General features: G+C 37.3%; 1 protein-coding gene across 1 annotated transcript; it reads right to left on the bottom strand.

Moving 5' to 3' along the window:
* Positions 1-5,226: 5,226 nt before the first annotated feature.
* AFM (afamin) lies at positions 5,227-25,531 on the bottom strand. The gene is made up of 13 exons (XM_022599453.2): positions 24,705-25,531; positions 22,521-22,569; positions 22,079-22,211; positions 20,036-20,247; positions 19,102-19,234; positions 18,403-18,500; positions 17,490-17,619; positions 14,945-15,159; positions 11,758-11,890; positions 9,546-9,643; positions 8,388-8,520; positions 7,424-7,647; positions 5,227-6,613 (listed from the first exon to the last, which is right to left on the bottom strand). The coding sequence occupies exons 1-13, from the start codon at positions 24,787-24,789 to the stop codon at positions 6,406-6,408; spliced, it is 1,851 nt and encodes a 616-aa protein (XP_022455161.1). The 5' UTR covers positions 24,790-25,531; the 3' UTR covers positions 5,227-6,405.
* Positions 25,532-27,900: the final 2,369 nt, after the last annotated feature.

Raw genomic sequence — 27,900 nt, 5'->3', positions numbered from 1 at the left:
ATTGTAAAGCAATTATACTCCAATAAAGATGTTAAAAAATAAATAAATAAAATAAAATGAGTCATGTCAATCTACCTGTTTTTTTCAAGATTACACCACATAGACCTTGGAATAAAATAATCAATAAACACTTTTGGTAAATATCTCATTTCCTAGAAATGTTTGTTGACGTGTACAAAGTTCGAAAATGCCAGGAGATCAGGTAAACATGTACTCTCCCAGATTCAAATAAATGGTGAAGGCCTGAGTTCCAGTGCTGGGCACATTTTTAGGTCGCTGGAGAGAGTGGGGAGCATAGATCTTGGGAGCAAACCCAAAGGAATGTGACCTAATTTACTGAGTGCTTGCTGTGAGTCTGGCACTTTGTATGATTATATTTAGATAGCCATATTCTTATTTCTTGAACAATAAATTAAGACTCAGGGTCATATAATTTGCTCATGGACTCACAGGTAGAACTTCAGGTCTGTCTGATGTCAGAGCCCACAACAACCAAGAGCTAGTATTAACAGCTGAGGTCCCAACATCCCTCAGCTATTTTCTGTTTTGCCAATCATCCAGTCTTGGGTCTAGGGCGGGACACAGTTGATTACTAATTAAATAAAATGTTTAAGCTAGGGACAAAGTGAGAGAGTGGCATGGACATATATACACTACCAAGTGTAAAATAGCTAGTGGGAAGCAGCCGCATAGCACAGGGAGATTAGCTCGGTGCTTTGTGACCACCTAGAGGGGTGGGATAGGGAGGGTGGGAGGGAGGGAGAGGCAAGAGGGAAGAGATATGAGGATATATGTATATGTATAGCTGATTTACTTTGTTATACAGCAGAAACTAACACACAATTGTAAAGCAATTATACTCCAATAAATATGTTAAAAAAAAAGGTTTAAGCTAAATGTAAAGACTAGAAGTTTTGGAAATGGAAGATCACTGGTTAATACTTTAACCATTCCTGTCCTCAGTTTCCTCATTTATAGATGGAGTGTTTGGACCGGATAATCTTTACAGCTGGCAGTCCATTGCTTGATTCTTCTACCCACATATTCTCATTTCTGGTTTCCTAGGCGAAGAAATACCACAAGTGAGACAGATATATTTGCCTGCAAAACAACAACAACAACAAATCTGTTATTTAGATTTGGGACACACTGGCTTATGGTAAAGAATATGGATGGCCCTGTGTGGTAGGTTTTCGGGGTCCTCTAAACAGTCCTAATGCTCAGCATCTCTTTCTGTCTTGCATCTTTAGAGCTGTTCCCTTGAGATCTTACTCTAAGCCTCCTGGGACGATCAGAAATGGACCTATTGCTCTAGGGATAGCAAATCCTTTGGATGAGTGCTGCCAGACTGTCACCCATTGCAGACATTACTAATTGATCACTGTACTCTTTTTCTCTGAACCTAGACTAGCCTTAGAATCATTCATGGCACAATGCCTCATTACAGCCACTATTAATTGATTGTAACTGTCACTTAAAGAAAAAAAAAACTGTTGTATGTGTGCTAAACTAATTCCTCTTTTTAAAAATTTTGGACAAAATTAATTTCTCATGGTAATCCTTCTTTCACAGTAAGAGATTCTTGAAGAAATAAAAAAAAGTTAAGTTCTTTATTAGTAATTAGTAACAGAATTTTAGACCAGAGGAAAGACAAGCTGTGGAGATTATTTAAGCAAAGGTAAGGGAATGGGTTTTGTGAAAGAATTCAAAAGACAGCACAGAATTTGTTCTCTAAGAGAGGAAGATCTCCATGCTGACCTTTAAGATCAAAAATGGAAGGTGTCCGAGTACAGGACACAATGATGATTTTTAATAAATATTATTTTTACAGGAAACCTAATTCTAGTCCAAATCATAGAAACAGAGTTAGAAAGAGCAAGGCTGGATCCCACCAAAAACCTGGGTGGTGATGGCTCGCGCACCTTCAGTCTTGGCCCTCATTACGGCACCCGAGGCTGATCACATCTCCAAAACTCTCCAGTGCTAGAAAAGTCTTCCTGCATCGAGTGAGTCCAGGTATGTTCTCTTCATTGGGATGGATTCTGTCTGAGCGATAGAGTAAGTGTGACTTGCCCTTTTTCCAAATCCTCTCTTCTCCAGGAAAAACACGACTTCTGAATAAAACATTCCTCTCCTTCCTTTCTTCACATCACACGGGTTACCCGCCTTCTATCAGTGTGTTCTCTGGCACATCAGTGGAGAGAGTTGCAGGGCAATTTCCTCTGTGATAATAGAGTCTTGTGATGGCAGAGTTTCCTGAGTCTCTGGTTTCATATCTGCTGCTCTTAAGATAGCACTGGACACATAGCAGAATCCACTACTAGGTGCAAAATTGAATTAGCAAACTATGCTCTGTTTCACTTCTGTTTGATGAACTTATTATTTAAGTAAAATTTTCTTCCTTACTATCCTTGTTAATAAACAAGAGTGCTTGGAAAAGTGGTAAAAGGACAAAATAGCTTCATGAATTAAACACCTATTATCTGCTGGGCATTGTATTGGATACTTTATATAGTAATTTAATACATTTCTCTAAAGCCTTTGTGACGTGGGGATTATTCTTTCACCCTACACCAAGAAATGGGAGTCTTAAATCGTAAGGTTCTTGTGTCTGAGGCCATACAGCAAGTTACTGGCAGAAGGAATATAATGCCCCCGCTCCCCGCCCGCCTGCATCTTCAGCTTAGACTGAGTGCGGGTGCTATGTGCTCCCACAGCAGCGGCTGTTTCCATCCTGCACCTATGACACTCTATGCAATTGCTTACTGTCCTTCTCCCTGCCCAGCAGGACTTAAGAACCATGTCTAATTGCCTCATATTTGCATCCACAATGTCTGACACACCGTAGGATCGAATAAATATTTGTTGATAAATGAATGAAAATCCCAAACACTATGCTCTAAATGTTAAACCAAAAGAACTCTGAATATTTTCATGTGTTATCTCTTCGATGGTCATAATCTTTCATTTCAGACACTGAAATACTAAAAACCTTAAAAGTTTAGAGAACAGCCAGGATCATCAAGCCATGATCCCATGACGAACCTTCATTTCCTGGCTTCCCAGTTCCTACCACTCCCTCTCCTTAGACGTCACTGCCAAGCTTACAGCTCCAGCATAATAGCAATTTTGGTGTGGAGTGGGGATGCAGGGAGAAAAGAGTCACTGTCACAGATGCCTTGGGCACTTTTCCCCTTCTCTGAATAACAGATTTTATAAGACACCCACAACACGGCCGTGCACAGGCAGTGTGTAGAGTGGCTAAGAATATTCTTCTGAAATTAGAGGGCTCAAATTCAAACCTTGGTTCTGGCAATACTAGTCATATGACATTGAACAGATTTGTTTATATCCCCAAGCCTCAGGTTCCCTATCTGTAAAATGGGAATAAAAAAGGTTTACTTGATAGAGTTGTTACAGTTAAATGAGGTAATGCATTAGAAGTACCTCCAACAATGTTTTTGCATTGAAAACATTCAATCCCAGCTAGTAATAACAGTAGTAGCAGTAATAGTAGTTGTAGTAGTAAAGGTCATGCTGCATGCCCACAACTCCCCATTTTCTTCCCAGTAGCATCAAGAACAGAATCTGTGAGGATTCTGCCCTCACAATTGCTATTTCAGAGTCCTGTCTTCCATAAAGTAGTAGATTTAACCAATGAGCCAAAGATCCTGATGGAATGAATGACTCTTGATTGTTTAATTTGGTTAACAAGTTGACACATGACAATTAGTCTTTGAGAAATAACTTTATAATGTTGTTGTTTATTGCTTGCTGCAATAACATGATCTCAGATAATGATTACAGAAGAATCTTTTTACTGTGTTCTCAGAAAACGAAATTCACCACAGGACAGATAGGAAGCAGGTATGCTGGTCTTCCTCTCTTTTCTCTGAAACCTGGAAAGAAAAATAGAATCTTGTGCAGCAAAAGAATACGAAATGTTATAACTTGAGTGATGGAAATTCATGTACATAAAAAAAACTGTTAGTGGTAACTATGTTTTGCCTTTCATAGATCCAAACCCACTCCCTGTGGAGGTCCAGGTCTCTCTTCCTGGACACTGAACATCCTTGCTATATCTACTCAACATTTTGTTCCTAAAGTTTGTGAATTTGTCTTACACAAACTGCAGGGAAGAAGAGATCCTTTATACACATTTTTGAAATCCCTAACATATCACTTTTCTTTTATGTAAATACTGAAGCAAGAGACTCTTAGAACAGTTTACTGAGGCCTGTCTGCCCATCCCAACCCCCTGCTCTCCCTGTCAACATTCATAGATTCTGTTGCCTTTCCTTTCTGGTCCAGACATCTGACTGTAGTAGCAGAAGGGCAGAAGAGTGGATACCTTTAAGTATTCAGAAAACTGCTGGGACAGTAAGAGTGTGCTAGCACAAATGCAGCTGTGCCATCCCGTAAGGAGTGAATGATACTCAGAGAAACATTACAGGACAAGTACTGGGGTCTGTTAGCTGTAAGGCATGGGGGATGAGCCAGAAATTGACATTGAAGCATGAGAAGGGAAAAGCCAAAACGACCAAATAAGTTACCAATACATTTAGCCTTTGATTGAGATACAAGTTATTACCTTTGGTGAATTTTACTTGATGTTTTTCAAGCAACCTGACTTTTGGCTGACAATTTTGGACCCTGAGAGAGAAAAAAAAAAGAGAAATAAAAACACATAGGAAGACTTCTGAGAAACCTCCATACTGTTTTCCACTGTGGCTGCACCAATTTACATTCCCACCAACAGTGTATGAGGGTTTCCAAAAACTGAAAATAGAACTACCATACAACCCAGTGATGCTATTCTTGGATATGTGTCCAAAAAAAGAAGCACTAATTTGAAAAGATACATGCATCCCAATGTTCATTCATATCAGCATTATTTACAATTGCCAAGCTATGGAAGCAACCTAAGTGTCCATCGACAGATGAATGGATAAAGAAGATGTGGCCCATATATACAATACAATACTACTCAGAGATTAAAAAAAAGAATGAAATTTTGCCATTTGCAACAATAAGAATGGACTTGGAAGGCATTATGCTTAGTGAAATACGTCAGACAAAGACAAATACTGTATGATATACGCATATGTGAAATCTAAAAAATACAACAAACTAGTGAATATAACAAAAAACAAGCAGACTCACAGATATAGAGAACAAATTAGTGGTTACCTATAGGGAGAGGGAAGGGGGGAGGGGAAATATAGGGGTAGGGGATTAAGAAGTACAAACTATTAAGTACAAAATAATCTATAAGGATATATTATACAACATGGGGAAGATCGTCAGTATTCCACAATAACTATAAATGGAACATAACTTTTAAAAATTGTGACTCACTATATTATAGACCTGTAACTTATATAATACTGTGCAGCAGCTCTACTCCAATAAAAAAAATGGAAAGAAAAATTTAAGACATTATTATTTGAATTTAGAGAAGCATATTGTCTTGAGCTTTGTAAAGAAAAGTTAAACCACTCCCGTGTTGTACAGGAGACAATGAACAATTTCTTCTGGTGATCTTGGAAACAGACACCCCAGCCTTTTACAAACTGCCAGCGAATTCATCTCTCCCTTTATGTGGTCTCAATACATACAGTCACCCGGATAAATGCTAAATGACACTAATACCCTCTAATGAAATCAAGCATGTTTTTCAAAAAACTAGTAGTTTGTGCCAAAAAAAATTCCCAGATTAAGCAGTCACTCAGAAAAACAGAGGGCTCTCAACCAGAGTGAAAGCTCTGTGTGTGTGTGTGTGTGTGTGCCTGTGAGTGTGAATGAAGTACGTGTGTGTGCACGAGTTGTGAGTGAGTCTGGAGGGGAGTGGGTGTCGCTAGGAAAGAAACAGTGAGCAAGGTACTTCCAAGGAGCATCCACTGGGGCTGACACTCACAGGTGCCTGAGGCTCCTGGAACACGAACCAGCAGGGGACACATCTCCTCTCATCTTCTCTGCCACCTCCTCACTTCACACACAGGTATTCTCTAGCAGGGGATGTTGGGACAAAGGCCAGGAAGGTGACACAGCCACCCCCTGAAAGACCTCATCACTTCCTGATGTCCTTCCTGTTCCCCTCTCTTTGAGACTGATATGATCTCCTTTGCAAGTCAGATTAACGATTTATTAACCAACTGGATGGTATAATTCAAGGATAATTATTACCATCCTCATTTAAAGAAGATGAACCGCAGTTCAGATTAAGTGACATGACCACGACTGCCAGCATAGAACCTATGATTTCCTGATGCCTTTTCTTACACCATGTCGTCACCAAGGAGATGGTGCCAAAACCCTGTCAGAGAGACGTCTGCATATTTAGTTGTGTAGCGATTGTGCTCTCAGGCCTCAGCCTGGGAGACATTGCAGGGAGGAAGGGGGGTCCTAAGGGGAGTTCTGGTTTCTTTTGTTTGACCAGGAATACCAGTTGGATTTCAGGGGGAAAAGAGCTGGAAGTACCTCCTCCTTGAAGCAGGCTTCAGGCCCCTGGGCCTGGCAGCACTTCTTCACCACATTCGTGAAATCCACCAGCAATGACTGCAGCTCCACCCTTGTAAGTTCAGGCTTCAGTTTCACTAAGTTGACAAGAAACCTGTGACCCAGTGAGTCAAACAGAATTAATTAACGATTTCTTTCTGCAGCCCTCTTCTCCAAAAGGCTAGTTATAGAATCATATGTCTTAGGAATCTCCATTTGGGTGAATGTAAAAAGTTAAAATATTCCACTTTTGAAAGGATGTCCTGAAACTTTCCTGTTAAACACATGGGATGGATTCCATTATAACAATCTTTGGAGAGCTATGTAACCATGGATGAAATTGTATAAAATATGGGAACATATAGTAAGTCTTCAATATGCACAATATTGTAGACTATGTGACTACATTTGATGTCTCTAGAAAATTCATGTCCAAAGCAACATCTATTCCCCCTTCCTCAATAACTGAATTCTGTTTCCACTCCACTTGATACAGACACTGCTTAATCTAAAAAAAAAGAAAAAAGATCTGATTCCTTGGCATTTATAGCATTGCCTGAGAAAACAAAAGCAAAATTCCTGTTCCTTTTGGGCCTCTCTTATCTGCAAACATTAAGAGAGATTCTCAGAGCAAACATCTATGACATGCTCTCAAGAAAATCTGATTCATTTTGACCCTTCTAGGAGCATTTTTATGGCTACTCTCACCCACCTTTCCAAATCACAGTCTTTTGGACCCTCCAAGGCTCTAGCAAAGGAAAAGACTAGCTAGGTTTTAACTTACAATTGGGCAGACTGGACAGTGTGACAGAAAGAACAGGATTATAACACCAAAAATCACATATCCATTACAATAAAACTTCTCATTAATACATGCTATGTCTTCCGGCTGAAGAAAAAGGTGAACAGTAGAGAATGTCTGTACCTGTCTTTCTTTCTCTGGAGCTCCTCATTATGAGCCTGACACAAGTCTGTGTGAAAGGTAAATAAACCTTGAGAGGTAGATGGAGGCACATACGTCTTATCGGCTTCCAAGCCCTCAAAGCAGGACCTTCTGAAGGCAAAGTTTGTTTTACAACAGTGGTCCACAGCAGGGTTGATACTTCGATTTTCATTTATTCCACATAACTCTCCAAGAACTAAGTCCACCTATACCAATGAAAGTTGCAATGGAGTTTTGAAATACAGCTAGATGAATTGTTAGTTTGTGCTAGTATCACTGTCAACTTAGAAAAACTCATGCACTTGTAACATGAAACGACGTGCAAAGAAAAGTAGAGGCTGGTGTCCTAAATGACATTATAACAAAAATGCAAGCCATAGCAATTTAAATGTCTAGAGATTAATTCTTGTTAACATATATACAAATTTGTGATTTTGAGCAGAGAGCTGCAAACAGCCAACTGAAAATGGCATTAGGACACTGTGGCCCTTAGTTTTAGTCCCCTTCTGGGATGTCCCCCACGTACTGTCCACCCCAGGCCTAAAAAGGTGCACCCAACCCGAACTGGGCTGGAAACAGCAATTCTCTTACTGACCTGGTGGGACAAGAGAGAGAATCTATCCCGTTACTTAAGATTATGAAATTTTCTCTATCATTCTGAAATAATTCTATGATTCCAAGTGGTTTGCTCTAACAAATTGCTTCTAATATAAATAAGAAGTAATAAAGATGATTTGGAGAACCCCAAGCAAATATTTAAGACTTCTCTTTTGCTTCTCAGGACTTTGACACAGTAAGCCAAAAATAAAACTTGACCTTCCTTGCTTAACAAACTTGAAAACAATGAAGAGAGGAAGACGGATAATCACTATAAATGAATGAGTGCAAAAGCATCCTTTTTTTGTTTTTTCTTTTAGGAATAGTCAGGCACATGGGCCAGGCTCACCAAATTATCAACGCAGGCAAACTCTTCACTCAGTGTACAGCAGGTGGTCAAAGCTGTCACCATTTCCTTGCCAAGAAAGGTCAGTTCTTCAGTGGAGAGCTGGGGGGCTAGTTTTGTGAGATTGATGAGGTAGCTGAAAGAACATTTGTCTGTTTGTTCTGAACAAAAGCAGGTACCCATTTTCCCTTGTCTAGCCCCCTGAAGCCCCAACCCTGCCAGGCTAGGGACAACCAACGTAAGGGCAACATGAAGCTCAGCTCTCTCATAAAGTGGTAGAGAACAGTCTCTTCACTTCCTGTTTTCCTGCACCCTGCCTCCTAGATCCCTGTATTTCGGTTTCCTTCTAATTTCATGATAATTCAGAAACTCTCAGATTTGCCCATCCTTCTTCACCTGTGAGTATAGGAGCTCCTTGGTAGAAAACATCTTAGCTAGTATGTAAAATCCTGCTTGAGATCCCTTGAGCAGTTAATAAATATTTCAAAGGGAAAATTTAAGAGATACATGTTGGAAAAGGATAATCTGAGATGGAGGAAACAAAGATATTTAATGGGCTGAGTTTTCAGATAACAGCCCAATTGCAGAAATAGTGAAAATATATTTTTTAAACTGTGTTTTGTTGTGACTTGAAGATGTTTGGTTTCAACACGCAATACGTTAGCATGGTAATTAATTAAGAAAATCCAGAACAAACTTCATATTATTCATGAATGCTCACAAGAATACTTAAAAATGAATAGTAAAGTGTTAAGTAAATCCAGAATTATTTTTTTTTACTCAATAAGAATTATTTCCTTAAATAATTCTTCCTTGGGAAATTATAACAACATGAAGTTTTCTCCATCCCACCCCACACCCCTGAAACAGGGTAAAATCCAGAAATTCTGGGCTGAGAGTGAGAAAGGTAGTCCAAACAAAAACTAATGCATTAGAGAATCAGTTTGTCCAGAATCCTGTATGTCTTCAATTTCTAGCCTCATTTCTGGTAAAGGCTTAATATGACAGCTCAATGTGCCTTCTTGACTTTTGTGTTTTTATTCTTTCCCAGAGTTTATGAACTTGTCATAACTAAAAGACTGAGCTAAGATTTTGACACTTTGTGGCACTCTTTATTTTAACCTGGTCACCATTGTTAACCTACTTGTGCAAACAACTTACTGGTATTTCAAGTCATCCTTCCCCGAAATCTGAAAATGTTCACATTCTCGCTGTACTATCTTGAGGCTTTTCTCAGTTGTCTCATTGAATTTGTTTTCCTGAAAATACGAACAATCATGTTTATGAACATTTTATCTAAAATTTAATCATAAGCTTCAAGTCAACTTGTCTAATTGCTCTTTTAACTTATATAGCATTTTCAAACTCTAATTATCATACACTACTCATTAAATTGAGGGTAGTTTTTATATATGTAAGAATTTGAATTTTTAATTTATAGATATAGTTTTTGCTAAATTTGAAAGCTCAAATTTTTCATTATCATTACCTTGTAGAGGTATCATTACCTTATAGAGCTTTCCAGTCCGCAAAGTGAAATTCAAATCTGATGTTGACAATGATCATATTTTTTTTTTAGAAAGAGGTGACAAGCTGTTTATTTTTTTTATGTATGTATGTATTTATTTCGTTATTTATTTTGGCCGCGTCACGGCATGTGGGATCTTAGTCCCCCGATCAGGGATGGAACCCGTGTTCCCTGCAGTGGAAGCCCGAGTCCTAACCACTGGACCACCAGGGAATTCCCAGACAATGATCATATTGATTCTCACTTTGAAGTGGCCAGAGAAGTTATCTGGCCCTATGAAGTCAAGTGGCTTGCCTAGAATCACCCAGTGAATAAGTATTGCTACATAACATTTTTAATCACATGTATCTTTTTTATATCTTCTTTTTCATCACTTAGAACTGGAACTTAAAACCTCCAATAACTGTCCTCAAATATTTGACAAACTCTCTCTCACGCGGCATAAAATTGGACATCTACTAAGTGACCACTAGAGAGAAAACTACACACCAGTGGATGAATGCTGTGGGACGAATTGTGTCTCCATATAATAAAGAGAATTTTCTAGCACTATGATTCATTTAAGGATCAGGAACAGACCTCCTTGTTAGGGACAGCGGTAGAGCTGGATAAAGCTTAAGTCTTCTTACTTCTTGCTCAAATATGAATGGGTGTAAACTGGCATTTTTGGCAAGTGGAGGTAATTTTTTAAGTAAAGCAAAAGCAACACTTATCAAATGAATGAGAAACAAATCAAACATGACAAATAATTAATTTCTATAATACACAAAAAGTGCATATGAACTGATATTAAAAAATGCTAATTTCAACAGGAAAATGGGTAAAAGACGTGAACAAATTGTCCACAGGAAATTTATAACTACAGTAGCTAAAATCATATGGGAAAAGTTTAACTTCATTAAAAAATTAATTAAAATTTTAAAACATGCTCATTATTTAGCAAAGTTAATTTCTATGTGCAATGTTGGTGAAGGTGGAGGTAAGATGAGCATTTTCAAGCACTGTTATAGGACTATATGCTGCTAATAACTTTCTAGATAGTAAACTGGCCATTTGTATCAAATATTTTTTATTTTAAAGTCTATATAATTTGACTTAATAATTTTCCTTCTGATAATCTGTCTAAAGAAAATAACCATAAATATTAATAATGATGAATGGAATGAGATACTCAGGGTCACTTATAAATAAAATTTTTAAAAAGTTAAATCAATGTCCAAAATGTCAAACGTACAGTATGAGAGCATTTAAATCAATTATTATGATGGAATACCATCATGTAAAATAAATACATTTTTTTAAAGTCTGTTTAATAACATAAAATGTTTTTTATGCCAATAAATAAAAACAGATCCAAAAATTTCTTAAGAAAGTATTATTCCAATCTTATTTTTAAACACACATATAAATGTATGCATATATGCATAGAAAAGATGAAAAAATGTTAATTATAGCTATTTCTTGGTGACAGAATCAGAAAATTTTTTTTTCTTTGTAAATTTTGATACTTTCCTAATCATCTTTAATAATCATTTATTATTTTTACTATAACAAAAAATTGAATTGGCCCAAGAAACTACAGAGTACATAAATAACAATATAAATGTTTAATGGGAAGAATTTTTTGCATCAACACACAGGATTTGAAGTTCAAAACATTATGAGTAACCCAAACCAATGATGTTGGTCTTCCCTATGATCAACTTACACTGAATTTAAGGTAGACTCAGATTTGTCAATCACATTTTCCACCTTCTGAACCAGAGTGAAACTTTGATAGTTTTTAAATGTTTGTTGTTTTATTTTGTTTATTTAATTCTCTGAGCCTACTAGGATGGAACTTACCGCATGTCTGTAACAGTCTGGAGGGTTTTTCGTGTTGCAGCACTCTCTCAGGAGATCCTCATACACTCCAGCAATTCTTAACAACTCTGGTGTGGACAGTTCTGGATGTCTCCTTGAGTATTGATAAAGAAACCTGCGATGTGTAAAATATTTTGTATATTAGAACTTCGAGAAAGAGCAAAACACCAAATCCTGCTATCTTTTACTCTAGAGAGATCTTCTAACACTGAGTCTGTCTTCATATGCTAAGTTCCTCCTCTGGTTTGGTCAGGGAATGATTTAAGAGGACATTTTGACAACAGGAGATCATTTTACAAAGGTTCTCTTCCATATTATGTTTTAAACTAACAATCCTTTTACTTGGAGGGATAGAATGATTAAAGGTATTTAGCATTCATTGTTAGAATGATTTAACCCATAAAGCATCAGAAATAGTAGATCATGCCACCAATACTTTAGAAAATACATGAGTATAATTCTGTTGGAAAATGCATTCAGACCTCCATCTTGAGATGGTGGGAATATGGATTTCTCCCCACTCCCGGTGCCAACTTAGGGAGAGATTGTGGAGCAGCCTTTGCTCATTCCTTCATCCTGTCACTTGTCAAATATGGGAATAATCACTCCTGCCACCCTAAGTCATTGGTGCAGGTTTCCATGGCCTCGGTGAAGTATATGTGGGTGTGATTTGGGGAGAAAGGGAGAAAGGGAGAGAGAAGAGGCTAACACTTATTAAGCCCTTAGTAGGTGCGAGGCACTGGATCAAGCTTTGTGCATAGGAGAACAAGATAGGCTTCCTACCCTTTATAAAACACTTTCTCATTTAACTTCACTTAACCCTCAAGATAAGTACTATATTATAACTGAGGAAACTAAGTTTCAGACCAGTTAAGCACCTGGCTGTTAATGGAAGTATAAAATTTGAACCTAGGTCCCATAGGATGCCTACTTTATTCTTGTTTAAACCAAGTTGACTCTGCTCAAAAGAGAGGTGTTTTCTTTAACTACCTCGACTGTGCTGTTTAGAAACTTCTTCATAAAAGTATCTTCTTTATTCATTCAAATTAAGTAAAAATGGTCTATGTTTTGAGAGAGCAATACCTCACAAGAGTTCTCCAAGTCCAAGGGACGTTTTATAATCTCTTTTTGGTTTGCAACCTTTTTCTCTTGATTACTCTTGGTTTTTCTGACATCATCTCTCCTGCTTCCCCACCTGCCTTCTCAATCCCATTTGTGGGATACATTCCCATATCCAAAAGCAGTGGTGTTTAACCTTCAGAGAATCAAGTGTTCCCCTTAATATCTCATGTAAGCCGTGGACCTTTCTCCAAGAATAAAATTGCACCTAAAAACACACCACCAAAATATTGCAAAAAAAAACCCTGGGAGCCAACCCTAGCCTGGCAGATCCACTGAGGTCTTGCATCAAATGTTTGCATCCAGAAAAACTGCACCTGAAACATTTCTGGCTCAGCATGTTCATTGCTGCTCTATCATTTCTCCCCAGGCTTCAAACACTATTTTAGTTGTCATAGTGATGGTGATGGAGATGATGCAGAGGATGAGGACGAAAATTGCTTCCATTTAGCAAGCATATGTCAGGTACAAGTGAAACACCTTGCATCTATCATTTAGATTAATTTGACTCATGAGAAGCAATAGAGCACAGTGGTTATAAGAGCAGGAGCCTGAAGCCACACTGGTTACATTTGAATCCTGGCTCCACCACATATTAGTTGTGTGACTTTGTAGCAAGTTACTTAACCTCTGTGCCTCAGTTTCCTTGCCTGTAACATGAGGATAATAAAAGTGTTCTAACCTCAGAAGGTCGTTCTGAAAATTAAATTGGTTAATAGGTGAGAAGCACTGAAAATTTGGTAAGTATTCAATAACCTGTATCTTCAATCCAGACCTCCTTCCAGAATTCCAGGTTCATATATTAAATTATCTCGTGACATTCCCAGTTAATTACCTCACAGGCACCTCAAAGTCAAAGTGGTCAGATTCAAGCATATTCTCTTTCCCACAAAACATTCCCCCATACTTCCCATCTCATTGAGTCTGAAAACTACTTACCAACCACCTAAGCCCCAAACTGGGATTCATTCCAGATGAAGTTTCTAAAAAACAAAAGTGATTTTGTCCTTCCTTATTCTTCAGTGAAAACCCTTCAGTGGCATCTCGTTACTTAGCATGCCTGTATGATCTGACCCATCTACCTCTCACTACCCTCCTCTCTCACTGCAGAAACCCTATTCACAACCACATATACACCAAGCAGTTTTACACTTCTATCCATGCTCTACTCCTTCTGTCCAGATTACTAAAATTTCTTCCAGTACCTCCTTCCCATCAAGCCTTTCCAGGGTCCCCAGGGACTTCCTCCCCTGTCCCCACATTACCTATCATCTAGTGCTATCAGAAATTAAAGAGCATTTCTTGCACTCATTTATTTATGAGGCTATGTCTTCTCACATCACACTTCTTATTGATGAAAGCTTACTGGGGATAAGAACCCTGTCTAACCTAGTAAAGTCCCTGGATTATATTTTATAACCAAAATATTTGGAATGAACAAATATTCTTATATGAATTTTATATATGATTACCTACAATACAGAGAGGTTAACTTTTGTCCCACTGACTCAACCAGGACTCAAATCTAGTCCTTTTGGCTCCAAGTCAACTAGTCTTCCCCTGAACAGCTGGGCAGCTGTGTACGGGGTGGGATGGCAAGGGAGGGCAGAGCATGGCAGGTAAGCCTGCAACTTCTCAGGCCCGACCTCTTAGGGTCTAATCCCTATTCTGCCATATTTTAGCTGTGAAAGTTGAACAAGTTACTTAACTTCTCTGTACCTCAGTTTGCTCATCTGAAAATTGGGAGAAATCACACTTATTTTACATGACTGTATGAGAATTAAAATAAATAATTCATATAAAGTACTTAGCCCATTGTCTGGCACATATCAAGTACTCAATAAATGTTAGCCATCACATCATAACACAGTTGCATTTTCTTAAAATCATGTAAAAAGACTGTAATCGATAGCCGTGACTCTTAAAATTAGGTGAGACCCAATACTTATGTGATTTAAATGATCCCTATTCCTTCCACCCAAGTTAGCCAAAATAGGTCAAATCCAAAGTTTCTGTTTTCCTGATAAATGTCAATATAGAGTTATGTTACTCGGCCATGAAGTTCTCTTGGTCAGCATCTCGTTCCTCACACACATTTTCGCTTTCAGTAAACTTTGCTTCTCTTAGGGGTAAGTTGTTTGGTCTATCATCTTTATTTGAGTAAATTATGCACTCGCCGCGCTCTGGTATTTTCTTTTCACAGCACTCTTTGATTTTGCTGGAGATGGAATCTTGTTTTGAACAAATATGGCTCATAACCTTGCTCTGTATCAAATAAGAATGGGAAATGACTATTTTCACAATATGGTCAGGGCTGGATTTTCCTTCCGAAATCAACGCAAAATCAACCATGTGCATAACATCTGGCCTTGTTTCATCAGCTAATTTGATAGATAATTAAATTTTGTATTGATTTAATACAATGAACTTTCATATTAAGGCAAGCTTTATTTCTCAGGATTTTAGATGATATAGTTATGAAAAATAGACTCATAAGTTTACATTCATTGTTAAGTATTAATCTTTTAAATACTTTACCCCTACTCCACTGGTGTATCGGCATTTTAAATTCTAAATGCTGTTTCTTTCCCATGAGAGTTTATCTGTACTTTAATGAGGGCCACCAAAGACATGTTACTGTAATATCTATGATCCTAGATTTCTTCTCTTATGGCCTGAAACCACATTGCCAGGTATATAGTAGAAACTCAAGAAATATTTGATAAGTGAATGAAAGAATGGTAAACTAATGAACCACTACAGCAACTACCAGATGAAGGCTTCTCAAACATAAGGAGATATTCTGCTCATTGTTGTCATTTTCCTATAGATATTATTAATCTGAAGCTGTTCAAATTATCAAATAATGTACAAAATAGTAAACCCTACTCTCTCCCCTCTCCCCACTCTCCCTACCCAATTCTGACCTCCATATAAAGTTACGGGAATAAGGGAGAGGGTGAAGCTCTCTTGGTTACACCTTAGTTGGATAATTTTTTAAAAGCTAGTCTAGCCTCTAGTCCTCTCTCCAGACGCTCCAGAATTAGATTGTACATTCCTCCTACTCTCTGTCCTAGCGTCTCATGAACTACATTGAGTTCTGTCAAAGCACGAGGCTATTCCAGACTCTCTGACTTTGCTCAAGCTGTTCCCGGGCCTGGAATCTTCTTCTGGGGAACACTGAGGATAAGGAATGAGATGAAGCTCTAGGCTGAGGTGAGAAATGGAAAGGAGGCTGGCACCATGTTTCCAGCAAACCGCCTAGAACCAGGGAGCCCGTCTTTGCAAACATATATACATTTCCCCTAAGGCCATCATCGTTCTAGGCAACACATCTCTTATTGTCTGAGAATTAATTTCTATTTTGAATAAATTACGATTCTATTCCTCATATTTCTACATAAAACCATCAAAGAAAAGGATATTAAGAATATAATATGATCCCTTAGTCTCAGCTCCAAACTTCAGGGAAAAATCTTCAATCATATCTTTTCAGTACATTAAATTTAATATTATAAAACCAACATCCCCATAAACAAACAAACAAAAGTAAATAGCGAGTGAGATTGCTTTTCATTGAAATACAGTTAAGGACAAAATAATTCTTGGTGATATCTACTGTCCACTACTTGAAATAAAATGTACATATCTTCATATTCTAAAATTCAAGTTGTCTAATTTACATGACGTTTCCTTGTGAATTTAAAACAGTAAGACTAATTAAAAGTCACTAAGAAAAAGCCTAATTTCAACTAAGAAGTCGGGATATTTTTAATGAAATTGTGTTACCCTCATATGCATAAACAACTTCAACTAGGTCAACAATATATTTACCAGTATATGTCATTAGAGAATCACTTTAAAGACTAGAGTAAGAGTTATTTTAAATTAACATATTTACTTATCTGGAAAGACTGTTCCTAAATAGCCTGAAGAAACTCAGACAAAGCAACTCTTAAAAACATAAAGATGAATCATTTTCTGAGCTTTACTGTTAATTTCTAATATAGCTAAAGAGTATTTGCAATATTAAAGAAAACTTTAGTCTGGCCTAAATTAATGTCCACAAATTCTAAATTCCTGGAGTTTATGTCATGTGCATTTAGCCATATAAAATAGAATCTGCTGAGTAACCTAAAAACAATCCCATGTATAAAAAGCTCCAAAGTTTTATTTGGTCTTATTTGTTAACATTTTTAATTTTATTCATTTTATGTTATTATTTAACAATTTATTTTTTGCTGAAGTATAGGTGATTTACAATGTTGTATTAGTTTCAGGTGTACAGCACAGTGATTCAGTTATATATATATAACTGAATATATATATGTATATAAAAGAATATATATATATTCTTTTTTCAGATTCTTTTCCATCATAGGCTATTACAAGATATTGAATATAGTTCCCTGTGCTATACAGGAGGTCCTTGTTGTTTATCTAGTTTATATATAGTAGTGTTATCTGTTAATCCCAACCAATTTATCAACATTCTGATTTTATTGTGGTGAGTAGCCACACATTAGGGCAACTTCAAAATAAAAAATAGCCACCCGCAAAATCACTATTTTTACTTGGTTTTATAGAATATTTACCCTGCCATGGATGCACTGCACAACATCCCCTTCACAGCATCCATCATATTTGGAAGAAACATCTTCTAGGAGGGAGATAAGTTCCTTAAATTCAATCTTGGGGAATTTTTGACTAAGTACAGCAATGTTTCTGGAAATAGAATTGATAAACCACTAAAACAACTTGAACAGCAAGTAAGGCAAGAGGGAGCTCTTTGCTAATACAGTACAGATAGCTGCAGTAAGCATGTGGTACCCTTGTTTTTTCACTGATGGCTTTACCAATGTTTATACATTGCATGGCCCACATGATCATTTTGAAAATCCTAGGTTGATATTTTGAGTCCTAGATCAGAACTGGGGAAAAAAGGGCCTGAGAGATGTGCCCTCTTCCATAATTGTTATAGCAAAACACTTCTTTTAAGGACCACTATTTCTTGTTGTAAGCCCATGGCTGGTATAGGTTATTCATCACAGAATCCTTTCCTGCTGATCTATTTGAAATCTCAGAATTTTTCACAAAACATTGCACTAGCATCATTGCTAGTTGGCTAGGGTAAGCATGTAAAATAAAATTTATCCCTAGAGTGTAGTCTCCTAGTCATTAAAGTCAAAGATGGATGGATAAGTCATGTCTAAAGCACTTGAAGGTTTTAAAACTCAGGTTCAGAACTCCTGGACCCGCTCAGATTCCCAACTAACCAAAAACTAACTCAGAAGTAGTCCTTTTTCTCTCTGGGGTCTCCCCACCTTGCAGGTCTTCTCTCATCCGGACCTAATGTCCTGGTCTGAGTAATCCACCCAGACTGAGACCCACCTCAAAACCCTTGAGGAACTAGGAAGAGTATAAATAAAAAGTCATCAATGATTTAACAAAAATGGGACTTAGACAAGAAAATACAAGTAGAAACAAAATACTCATTATAAAACTCACATAGATTTTAAGATTTGCGGTCCAAATTTCATAAGTGCCCCACAGACATTTTTTTGATAAGAAGATAATGCTTTTAAATATTGTATGAAAGTTTCTGCCTGAAGGATAAAGAGAAATTCTGTTGAAGCAAGAGCAAAATCCCACTATTCTCTTATTTCTTAACCACATGTCAACCAAACAATTCCAAACTTTGCTCAGAAACAGAAAACTATGGGGTTTTTATCTCAGGAAATGTACATATCAAAATATAAATTTGTGGCTTATTATAAAGGTGGGGCCAGTCTTCCCAATGACTGAATTATACTTGATGGGAAGATGAGTGGTGAAGAGTGCTGTGAGCTAGTCCATCTCTACCAGGATGATTCAGTTTTATGGGTAGTCAAAAGAGGACTTGTCCAAGATAGAAGATAAAATGTCATTTTTACCCTGGTTATTTACTCACTAGCATTTCCTTCCAATTCACAAGGAAGACAAAGCCAGAAGAGAAACCCTAGAAATGGGCAATTGTCTTTCAAGGGTCTCAAGTAATAAGAAATTTAGATCAGTAGCAGGTGGCCAATGGGTTGAAAAACCAGTGAAAGTGGCAAGAGAATAGTTTTTAAATGGTAAACAACTCTTTTGCTATAATTTAATTTTAAGTAAAGATCTACAGTTTGGGATGAATCCTTGTCCTTTTAAGAAAACAAATGTAGTACCCACCTTTGTTCGAAAGCAGTTAGCTTTTTCTTGTTCTTCACAGCATGTTTTAGTCATCTCCTCAAAACGAGCAGCAGCAGTAAGAAGTGTAGGGGCAAAAACAAAGGGGTTCCTTCTGGAAACTTCGTAGATATAACTATAAAAGAAAAAAGGAAGGAAGGAGGGAAAGAAAAAAACAAGAAGGTAATGAATAAATGGTAGACAAGGGAAGGAAAAGAGAAGATTTAAAAAGACAAGAAGAACAAGTTGTGAAAGTAAAGGTGAGAGGAAGAAGGATTTCCCATTACTGAAGGCTTCAATGGAAGGCAGCGTTATCGAGTCTCCAATAAAAGTTGTATCACTGAAGTTGCCAGCTCCCAGAGAAGAATGATGATTGCCATTCTAATCATAAACACAGGGCTCTGGCTATTCTTTTTCTTCCCCTATCATGCCAGATGGTCAGCATCTCTCCTTTTCAGGTTCAAAGAACAGCTACCTATACACACTCCATCCAAGATTTGGAGATCATAATCACTTACGTTCAAACAAGCTTTGTGGTTTAAGCTTTCCAGAAAATGTCTCTGCTTCTACAACTACTACACTACTGAAAACAGATTTTTGCTAAACATCCATTAATGTAATGTTTACCCTTAGTAAAAGCTATAACTCTCCATTGAAAGACTATATTATTTCCTCCAGTAGAACTTTGGTGCCATGCACACCCTTCAGTTCTGGGGCTCATCCCATTAGAAAACACACATCACAATGAAAGGATCTTGAAATCAGGTTTCATATCTTATTCATCTCCTCAGCAATGACCACAGAATCTGACACACAAATGCATGTTGAATGAACTAAATGATCAAGAAACCCAGCTATGTTCTTTTGGAAGAGATATTGGATTTAGCCTAAGAATAATTCTTCAATTAAATCATTTTTCTACTAAAATTAAACTTACTTGTTTAGAAAAGATTCTCTGTTATTTTTATAAGTCTGGCATTTCTCTTCAGGATCCAGAGTAGGGAGAGGAGGCAAAAATCCTACATCAGCTTTCTTATTATGGAGGAAACAATGTTTTCTTTCAAAGTCAGCCTTATGGCAGCAGTGTGAAAAATTATGCTTTTGTGGCAGTCCCTCCATAGTACATATATTTTCCAGTAAAACATCATTCTGGACAACAGAAAAATAAAAGACATTTTTTTTCATTATGACATTTTTCAACCTTCTGAGATGACACAATGGAGACAATAAGTGGTGAGTGTCACCCTTTGCAAAAGAGATTCCCAAATTTTCCCAATATTACCAGCAGAGCATCTTTACCCACACCCTTGACAACCATCCCACACTTTGGGAAGTTTTCTCTATCCTATCCCGAGGCCCTTCAACCTCTTCCTATTTCTCTACTGCCTACATTTCTCTTTCATAATGGCTTTTTTCCTTCTCTTCCAAGGTCACATGACCAGAGTGTAATGTGTTGGTGAAGTATTTAGTGGTAATGTTTAGTAATAGTCTTCTAGAGATGCAGATGGTGACTCTATTGGGAGGAGGCCAAGAAAAGGGGGTGTGACAGTACAGTACATATTGAGAGAGGCAGGTAAGGAAAGTACCTCTACTTTGCCAGGCTATTTCCTGTCTTCCTGCCTGTATACTTACGGCGTGGACTGCAAGCTCATAACCAAGTCCTCCTGTGCATCATTACACAGAATTGCATCTCCTAAGAAAGTGCCTTATCCTAAATACTAAAGTCAGGCAAAATAAAAATGAGGGCCCCAGGGACTTCCCTGGTGGCACAGTGGTTAAGAATCTGCCTGCCAATGCAGGGGGCACAGGTTCCATCCCTGGTCTGGGAAGATCCCACATGCCACGGAGCACCTAAGTCCGTGTGCCACAACTACTGAAGACCACGCGCCTAGAGCCCATGCTCTGCAAAAAGAGAATCCACAGCAATGAGAAGCCCGCGCACCGCAATGAAGAGTAGCCCCCGCTCGCTGCAACTAGAGAAAGGCCACGTGCAGCAACGAAGACCCAAAACAGCCAAAATAATTAATTAATTAATTAATTAATTTTAAAATGAGGGGCCCAGATTTCTCCGTCCTGACACCAAGAGCTGATGCTTTCAGGAATCTAAGATCTGTATTACTCACCTCCCTCACCATGATTTCTGCTATGAGCAGTTCCTATATTAATTGTTTCTCTGGGTTATAGATAAAATTAAAACACATATTTTGAACAGAGACTCTCATTCTGCCCCAAAACCACATTTGAGTGGCGATTTAGTAGAGATGGCAGAAAATAGCACTCCTCAGGCCCCTGTACGTTTCAGCTTTTTTAGTGTCCTTCTGGAGACATAAGCTTTTGGCCACTATGTTGGTACATTGAACTAACTCTTCCTTATTCCCAAGTTGGCTTCAAGGTCCAAATTCATTCAGGTGGAGGAAGAATTCATTATTGGAATCTTGTAATGAGACTAGCCAGATACTCATTGTTGTGGGTTGAAAAATGTCCCCCCAAAAGTTATGTTCAATTCCGAATCCCCATACCTGTGTATGGGACCTTATTTGAAAATAGGGTCTCAGCAGATGGAACCAAGTTATTGAGAGGGTCTTATCCAATGTGACTGCTGTCCTTATAAGGCGAGGAGAAGAGACTCAGAGAGAAGATGGCCATGTGATGACAGGGGCAGAGATTGGAGTGAGGTAATTATAAGTCAAATAATGCCGAGGATTGCTGGTTATCACAAGAAGTTAAGAGAAAAGCATTCAACAGATTCTTCCCTAGAGCCTCTGCAGGGAGCGCACCCTACAACACCTCGATTTTAGGCATCTGGCCTCCAGAATTGTAAGAGAATAAATTTCTGTTGTTTTTTTTAAAAAGTTTTTTTTAATCAAAAAATAAAAGTGAGGGCTATAGAGCATCTCTCTTTTTATATTTCCAAGGCAAAAATTCTCTCAGTGTTGACAAATAAGCTTGTTTGTTTAGGAAATGCAAACAATTTACTTACAGCTAATTTTGAACACTCTGGGAGTGTCATGTCAGCCAAGCATTTATCTCTGTATTCTGTCATGGCTTTTACCAACATTTCTACTTCTTCAAAGGATGCCTCCTGAATATATTGAGCAAATGCAATGATGGTGCTGCAACAGTCCACACAGAGTACACAATGATGACCCGCAGAATTTCGATTTATGTCCAACCAAAAACTCATAGGAACACCCACTTGCAGACTAACCTCAGGAAATTATCAAAGTGTGAAGGCTATAACTTTTACAACTTCTTGACAATTCAATTGCCTCATCTGAATTTTATGATTAACACTGTATTTATTTTTTGATATGGTTTATATTTATTTACATTACTTTTGAGAAGCGTTAATAATTCTGGAAGATACCAGATAAGCTTATAGTAAACACCATCGTCATCAAAATGAGTTTAGAGAAACTCACATATATCCAATATTATCCTCTATAAATTTCTGGGTGATACTGACATCATCTGAAAAGCAAAGATATTCAGGTTATTATATGTCCTGGTATTTTAACATTTTCCCGATAAATAACTATATGTGATAAATTTATAAAGTATAAAATAGATAACTGATGGCAGAAAATAATTTTGGCCTATTTAACATGAAGAAGAGACATCATATGAACCAAATATTAGATCTTAATCACAGTTGATTACGTGCTCAAAAAATATTCATTAAGTTGAATTGACTTGAATTAATCTCACACTGACCAAACTTTAGATTTACTATTGATGGCTCCCCAGCCACAAGTGTCAGATACAAGCATCATTTCCCCACTAAGTGTCATGTATGACTAGAAAAGTAGTATGTGGTTTCGTTGTTAAGTGATATAATGCTACAACTGTGCCCAACAAGAGATACCAGAGCTTGCTGTAGTAGTAATAGATTGTAGTGCTAGTCAGACACAGATATTTAAGTGATCTCTGAACTAGTCTTAAATCATTGATTCCCTCCCAGTGAGCATATACTTATCAGAGCACATTTATATTTGTTCACATAGACTATTTTCATGGAGTCCTTACTTTTGCAAAGTACTGTGCTGGATACTATGAGACAATCAATGATGACTAAAACATCTCCCCCTGGACCTTGGGTTCCTAAATACTTTCACAGTGCAGGTGAGTCATGAACATGACTATAGTACAATGTACAATCTATATGACGCTCTAAAGTAATGTGGGTAAGTATATGACAGGAATGCTTTATGATCTCTGGGTGAGGAACCAGAAAAGGAATATAGGAGGAGGTGCATATAAGTTGAGTCTGAAAAAAAATGTACAAGATTTCAGCTAGCTGAGAAATAAGGAAACTCATATTTCTTTGTGGAGAGAATGATGTGAGTAAAAGCACAAAGGTAAGAAATCCTGGGATGTCTTTGGGGAAAGTCAATTAATCCACTCTGATGAAAAAGTGGGTCATAAAGAAGAATAATGGAACCTAAGATAGAAAGAAACTGGGTCCAGATTATGTATATCTTTCATATAAAGCTGAGGGATTTGGGCTCCAAATGGAAGCCATGAAGAGCCACTGAAAATGTTTATATAGAATAGTAATATCATCATTTCTATATGCTAAGAAATACCCGGCAGGTAGTGGTATGTCTGATATGTTGGGATCTCCCACAGTGCCTGACAAATAGAAAGTGACGAGGACTATTTGTCAACTAGATGGATGGAAGAATGAATGGATGGGGTGGAGAAAAGGCAAGAAGCCCATTAGGAGACTTTTGCCATTATCCTACTGAGAAATCAGCAGGACATGAATTTTGGTAGGAGTAATGGAAGTGCAAAGGAAAACATGAATGCCAAAGATATTGGAGACAAAAATTAACAGGATTTTTTAGTAAGTTGTTACAGGGGCAAAGGATAAGGAAAACTCAAGAATGACCACCTTTCTTCAAGCCTGGTGACTGGGATCACTAGCAGACACTGTAGGGGGTACCAAATTAAGACACAATCCACGTCTTCAGGGCCATGGCAACACTTACAGCACCTTGGTGCGAGGTACAAAAATACGATCCTTTCAGGCCAGAGGGATTACAAAAAGACACCTCTGAACAGATGAAGTTCAAAGTGTTCCCCCTTTGAGCAGAAGAAATATAAAAGTCACCTTTTCCTCCAGGCTGACACTGCATCAGCCAGGCTTGGGGAGATTTACAAACTGTACAGTTGGAAGAAGCAAGGTCCTGCATATTCTTATGGTGTTTACCACCTAGTTGGGAGATACATTGAACAACCAAAGTTTCCAGAAAAATCTTAACTCATATCTAATGTTCCACTGTTACCATACACTATACACATCTGCAAGAAATACTAATATTTTCAAATCCAAATTATGCCTCCCAGCAACATTTCCTATACTACCATAAGGCCGGTGACCATTTTCTGGGTGTGATAACTGTCTCTGTCTATAGATAGGGTAATATGATCACCAAAATACAATATCTGGGAAGGTTAGTTCACAATATCTGATAAGTATATGTAAACTAGGGAGAAGAAGAAAAAAGCAAGCAAAAAATTAAGTTGAAAGAAAACAAAGTTAAAAAAATAGAAATTATCCCAACTTAGTCATTCCTTAGGTGATATACAAGTAAATTTCTTACCTACATCTTGAGGCTTTGTGGGCAGGGTTAAGGATTCAGTCAAAAAGAAAAAGAAAAGAAAACCTGTAAGTTTTAACTGTTTCATTTTTTAAGAAATCACATTCACAAAAGAAAGTAACGTGACTGAGGAAAATCAAGTTTTTATATTATTCTTTGACACTATTAGTAAAAAAGTAACTTGTTTAACCAATTTCTCATATACCTCATATTTGATTTTTATTTGATCACTCTGCAGAATTTTTTGCTAATTATTAACTAGGAAAAAATTATCTCAGTGTTTCACTGGAAAAATCTATTGAGTTAGAAAAAAAGTCCACAGGTTAAGTATGCACAATGCCTAGCCAAATAGACAACCAAAAAAGAAAAAAATCTTGAAATATTGCAAATGCTAAAAGAGAAAGGGCAAGAATAAATAATTCACCAAAGAGAAACATAACTAGAAGGCCACTAAATTTTGCTGGTAATCAAAGGAAGTTAAATTTAAAATATATAATTTTTATATACTTGATAGAATTAGAAAAAAGAAAAAATTAAGATCTAATTCTGGTAAACATATAGCAAAACAAGTACCCACAAAATCAAAGCTTCTGAGAAACAAGTTTATAATAAGAATCAATACACTAAAATGTTCATGCTATTTCAACCAATCACTCAAATTCTGGGAATCTATATTAAGAACATGATTCTAAATATGGAAATATTTTTTAGTACATGATATAAAAGAAGAAATCTATTTCTTAATTACGTCTACTAAAAGGACCTGAAAGCAGTAGCAACCAAGTAGCTATTTGGTGTCCTTGGAGCACATTTTGTGTCCACACCTTGGGTATTAAACACTCTTCTCTACTATAAGAATCCTGAGCTTCTTAAAGAAATGACTAATACCAGGGCTGATCCATAAAAACTATAAAATAAGCTGAGATCACCATGCCGGAAACTAAGGAAATTTTCAAAAACATGTCAAAAGAAGATAGAAACCAATGGGACAATTTGACAGTGAAGTAAATAATGACAAGAATGCATTATAACTCATTAAATTTAGGGGAAAAAAGAATTCATGAATCTACAGCAATACTAAATTAAAATAAAAGTCAAGGGAGGAAAAGCTCTTCTCTATATAAGAATGCCAACTGACAAATGTCAATAATCATTTGTAACTCTCAGAGTAAAAACTGATTTAAGCCAGTATCATGAATGGATGCTAAAGTCACTGGTGAGAAATTATCAGGCTATGGCATATTTACAGTTTCAAAGTATAACTCCATAGATTACTTATTAATTACCAAGGGGAAAAGACATCTTTACAGATGGATAAGTAAACAGCGGTATAGAGAAAGAGAAGAGGTGGGGAGAGAAAGAGAGAGATACAGGTAGAGATAAAGGTGGAGAGAGGGGGAGAGAGGTAGAGACTGAGATTTATGCAACTGGTTTGGTCAGCATCTTTGGTTGCAGCCAGTGAATGTTACTGATCTTGCTGACCTCTAATTGGCCTTTTGTCAGGGTATAAAACCTGTTTCTGGGTATATTTCAACTATTAGATCAGCTTGCTTTTAATTTTCTTCTCAGATATGTTACTTATTACTTCTGATATCCATTTCATGCCTGACAATTGTGAGAGGACAGCTCCAATTCATCCATTTCACAAATCTCACCCCATAGTACTGATAAGAATGTGATTTTTTGTGATTATATGAAATAAAATAGCAGTCTGTGCCTAGTTAAAAACTTAATGTATTTAAACCAGTTTTCTTCCTGTCATTTTGAATTTGCCTGGAATTATCTAACTGCTAATCCCTCATTAATGAGTAATAAAATTTGAAACTTACTCAGATAAATATGCCTAAGAAGTTTTGCTTCAAGAATACAGAGACATACATATACATAAGGACGCTGGGGGAAAAAAAGAGGGAGACAGCAAGCAGAACATTCAAAATCTTGAGAAAATCCTAGAAACTAACACAGATGGGATCAAGCTGACGGAGAAAATAAATAAGTGGGAAGCAGCCGCATAGCACAGGGAGATCAGCTCGGTGCTTTGTGACCACCTAGAGGGGTGGGATAGGGAGGGTGGGAGGGAGACACAAGAGGGATGGGATATGGAGATATATGTATACTTATAGCTGATTCACTTTGTGCTACAGCAGAAACTAACACAACATTGTAAAGCAATTATACTCCAATAAAGATGTTAAAAAAAAAAAAAGGAACTTGAGTTCAAAATATGGAAGATGAGACCAACGCTTCCCAAGGGCATTTCAGAGAAGCTCTAAGTCTAAAGATCAGATATAGGCTACAGGGCAATAATCCAGAGAACAAGCTACAAAGCAACATTCTGAACAGTTAAATTAGAAGGCACCACTTCTCCCTCCCCTTCTGTACCACCACACACACCTATATAGCATACTCAGGTCTCAGTGGTCAGTATCTTTTACATCTAGGTCAAAATCTAAAAATGATTCTTTCTTAATTTGGGTTCCTCAAATGCAGAACTCCAGGCAAAGACTTTTAATTTATTTGGAAGGTGATTCGAGGAGGCGCAAGTGAGGAAGTGAGACCAAGAAGAGAAAAAACTAATAAAGGAGGTGTTAATGAGAAGAGCAACAGTGTAGGCAACTGGATGTAATCCTATCTGAGAAGTGGAAGATGATTTCCTAGAATTGTCCTGCCAGAGACTGGGAAGCTGGGGCATTTATGCGCTGACTGAGGTATATGTGACCAAGAAGAATAATCATGAAAACCCTAAGGAGAAAAAAAAACTACTGGGGTGAGGGGTTGTGCAAAGCAGCACTACCAGATAATAAAACACATTCTAAAACAGCATAGTAATTAAAACAGTGTGGTAATGGCAATCAAGAGAAAGACACATACAACTAAAAATCTAAAATTAGATTCAAATGCCTATCCATGCACAAGGAAAATTCCAAATAGATCAGAGGTCCCAATGTAAAAAGGGGGAAAAAACGGTAAATGTACTGGATGAAACCCAAGTGAAGTGGGGAACTTTTTCCTATGATGCAAAATTCAGAGGTAGTAATAAATTCAACTACACACAAAGAAATTTTAAGGCTCTACATCGAAAAATACTGTAGGCAAAGGAAAAAATGCAGAGGAAAAATGAGAAAAGATAGCTGCAATCTATACCAGAATATACAAAGAGCTCCTGGAAATCTGAAGGGGAAAAAAAGACCAACAGGGC

Source organism: Delphinapterus leucas, chromosome 5, assembly GCF_059928025.1.
Source record: "Delphinapterus leucas isolate spDelLeu-1000000601 "Yukka" chromosome 5, BTC_Dleu_Yukka2, whole genome shotgun sequence".
NCBI classification, from domain to species: Eukaryota; Metazoa; Chordata; class Mammalia; order Artiodactyla; family Monodontidae; genus Delphinapterus; species Delphinapterus leucas.
This window is presented reverse-complemented; position numbering and strand designations above follow the sequence as displayed.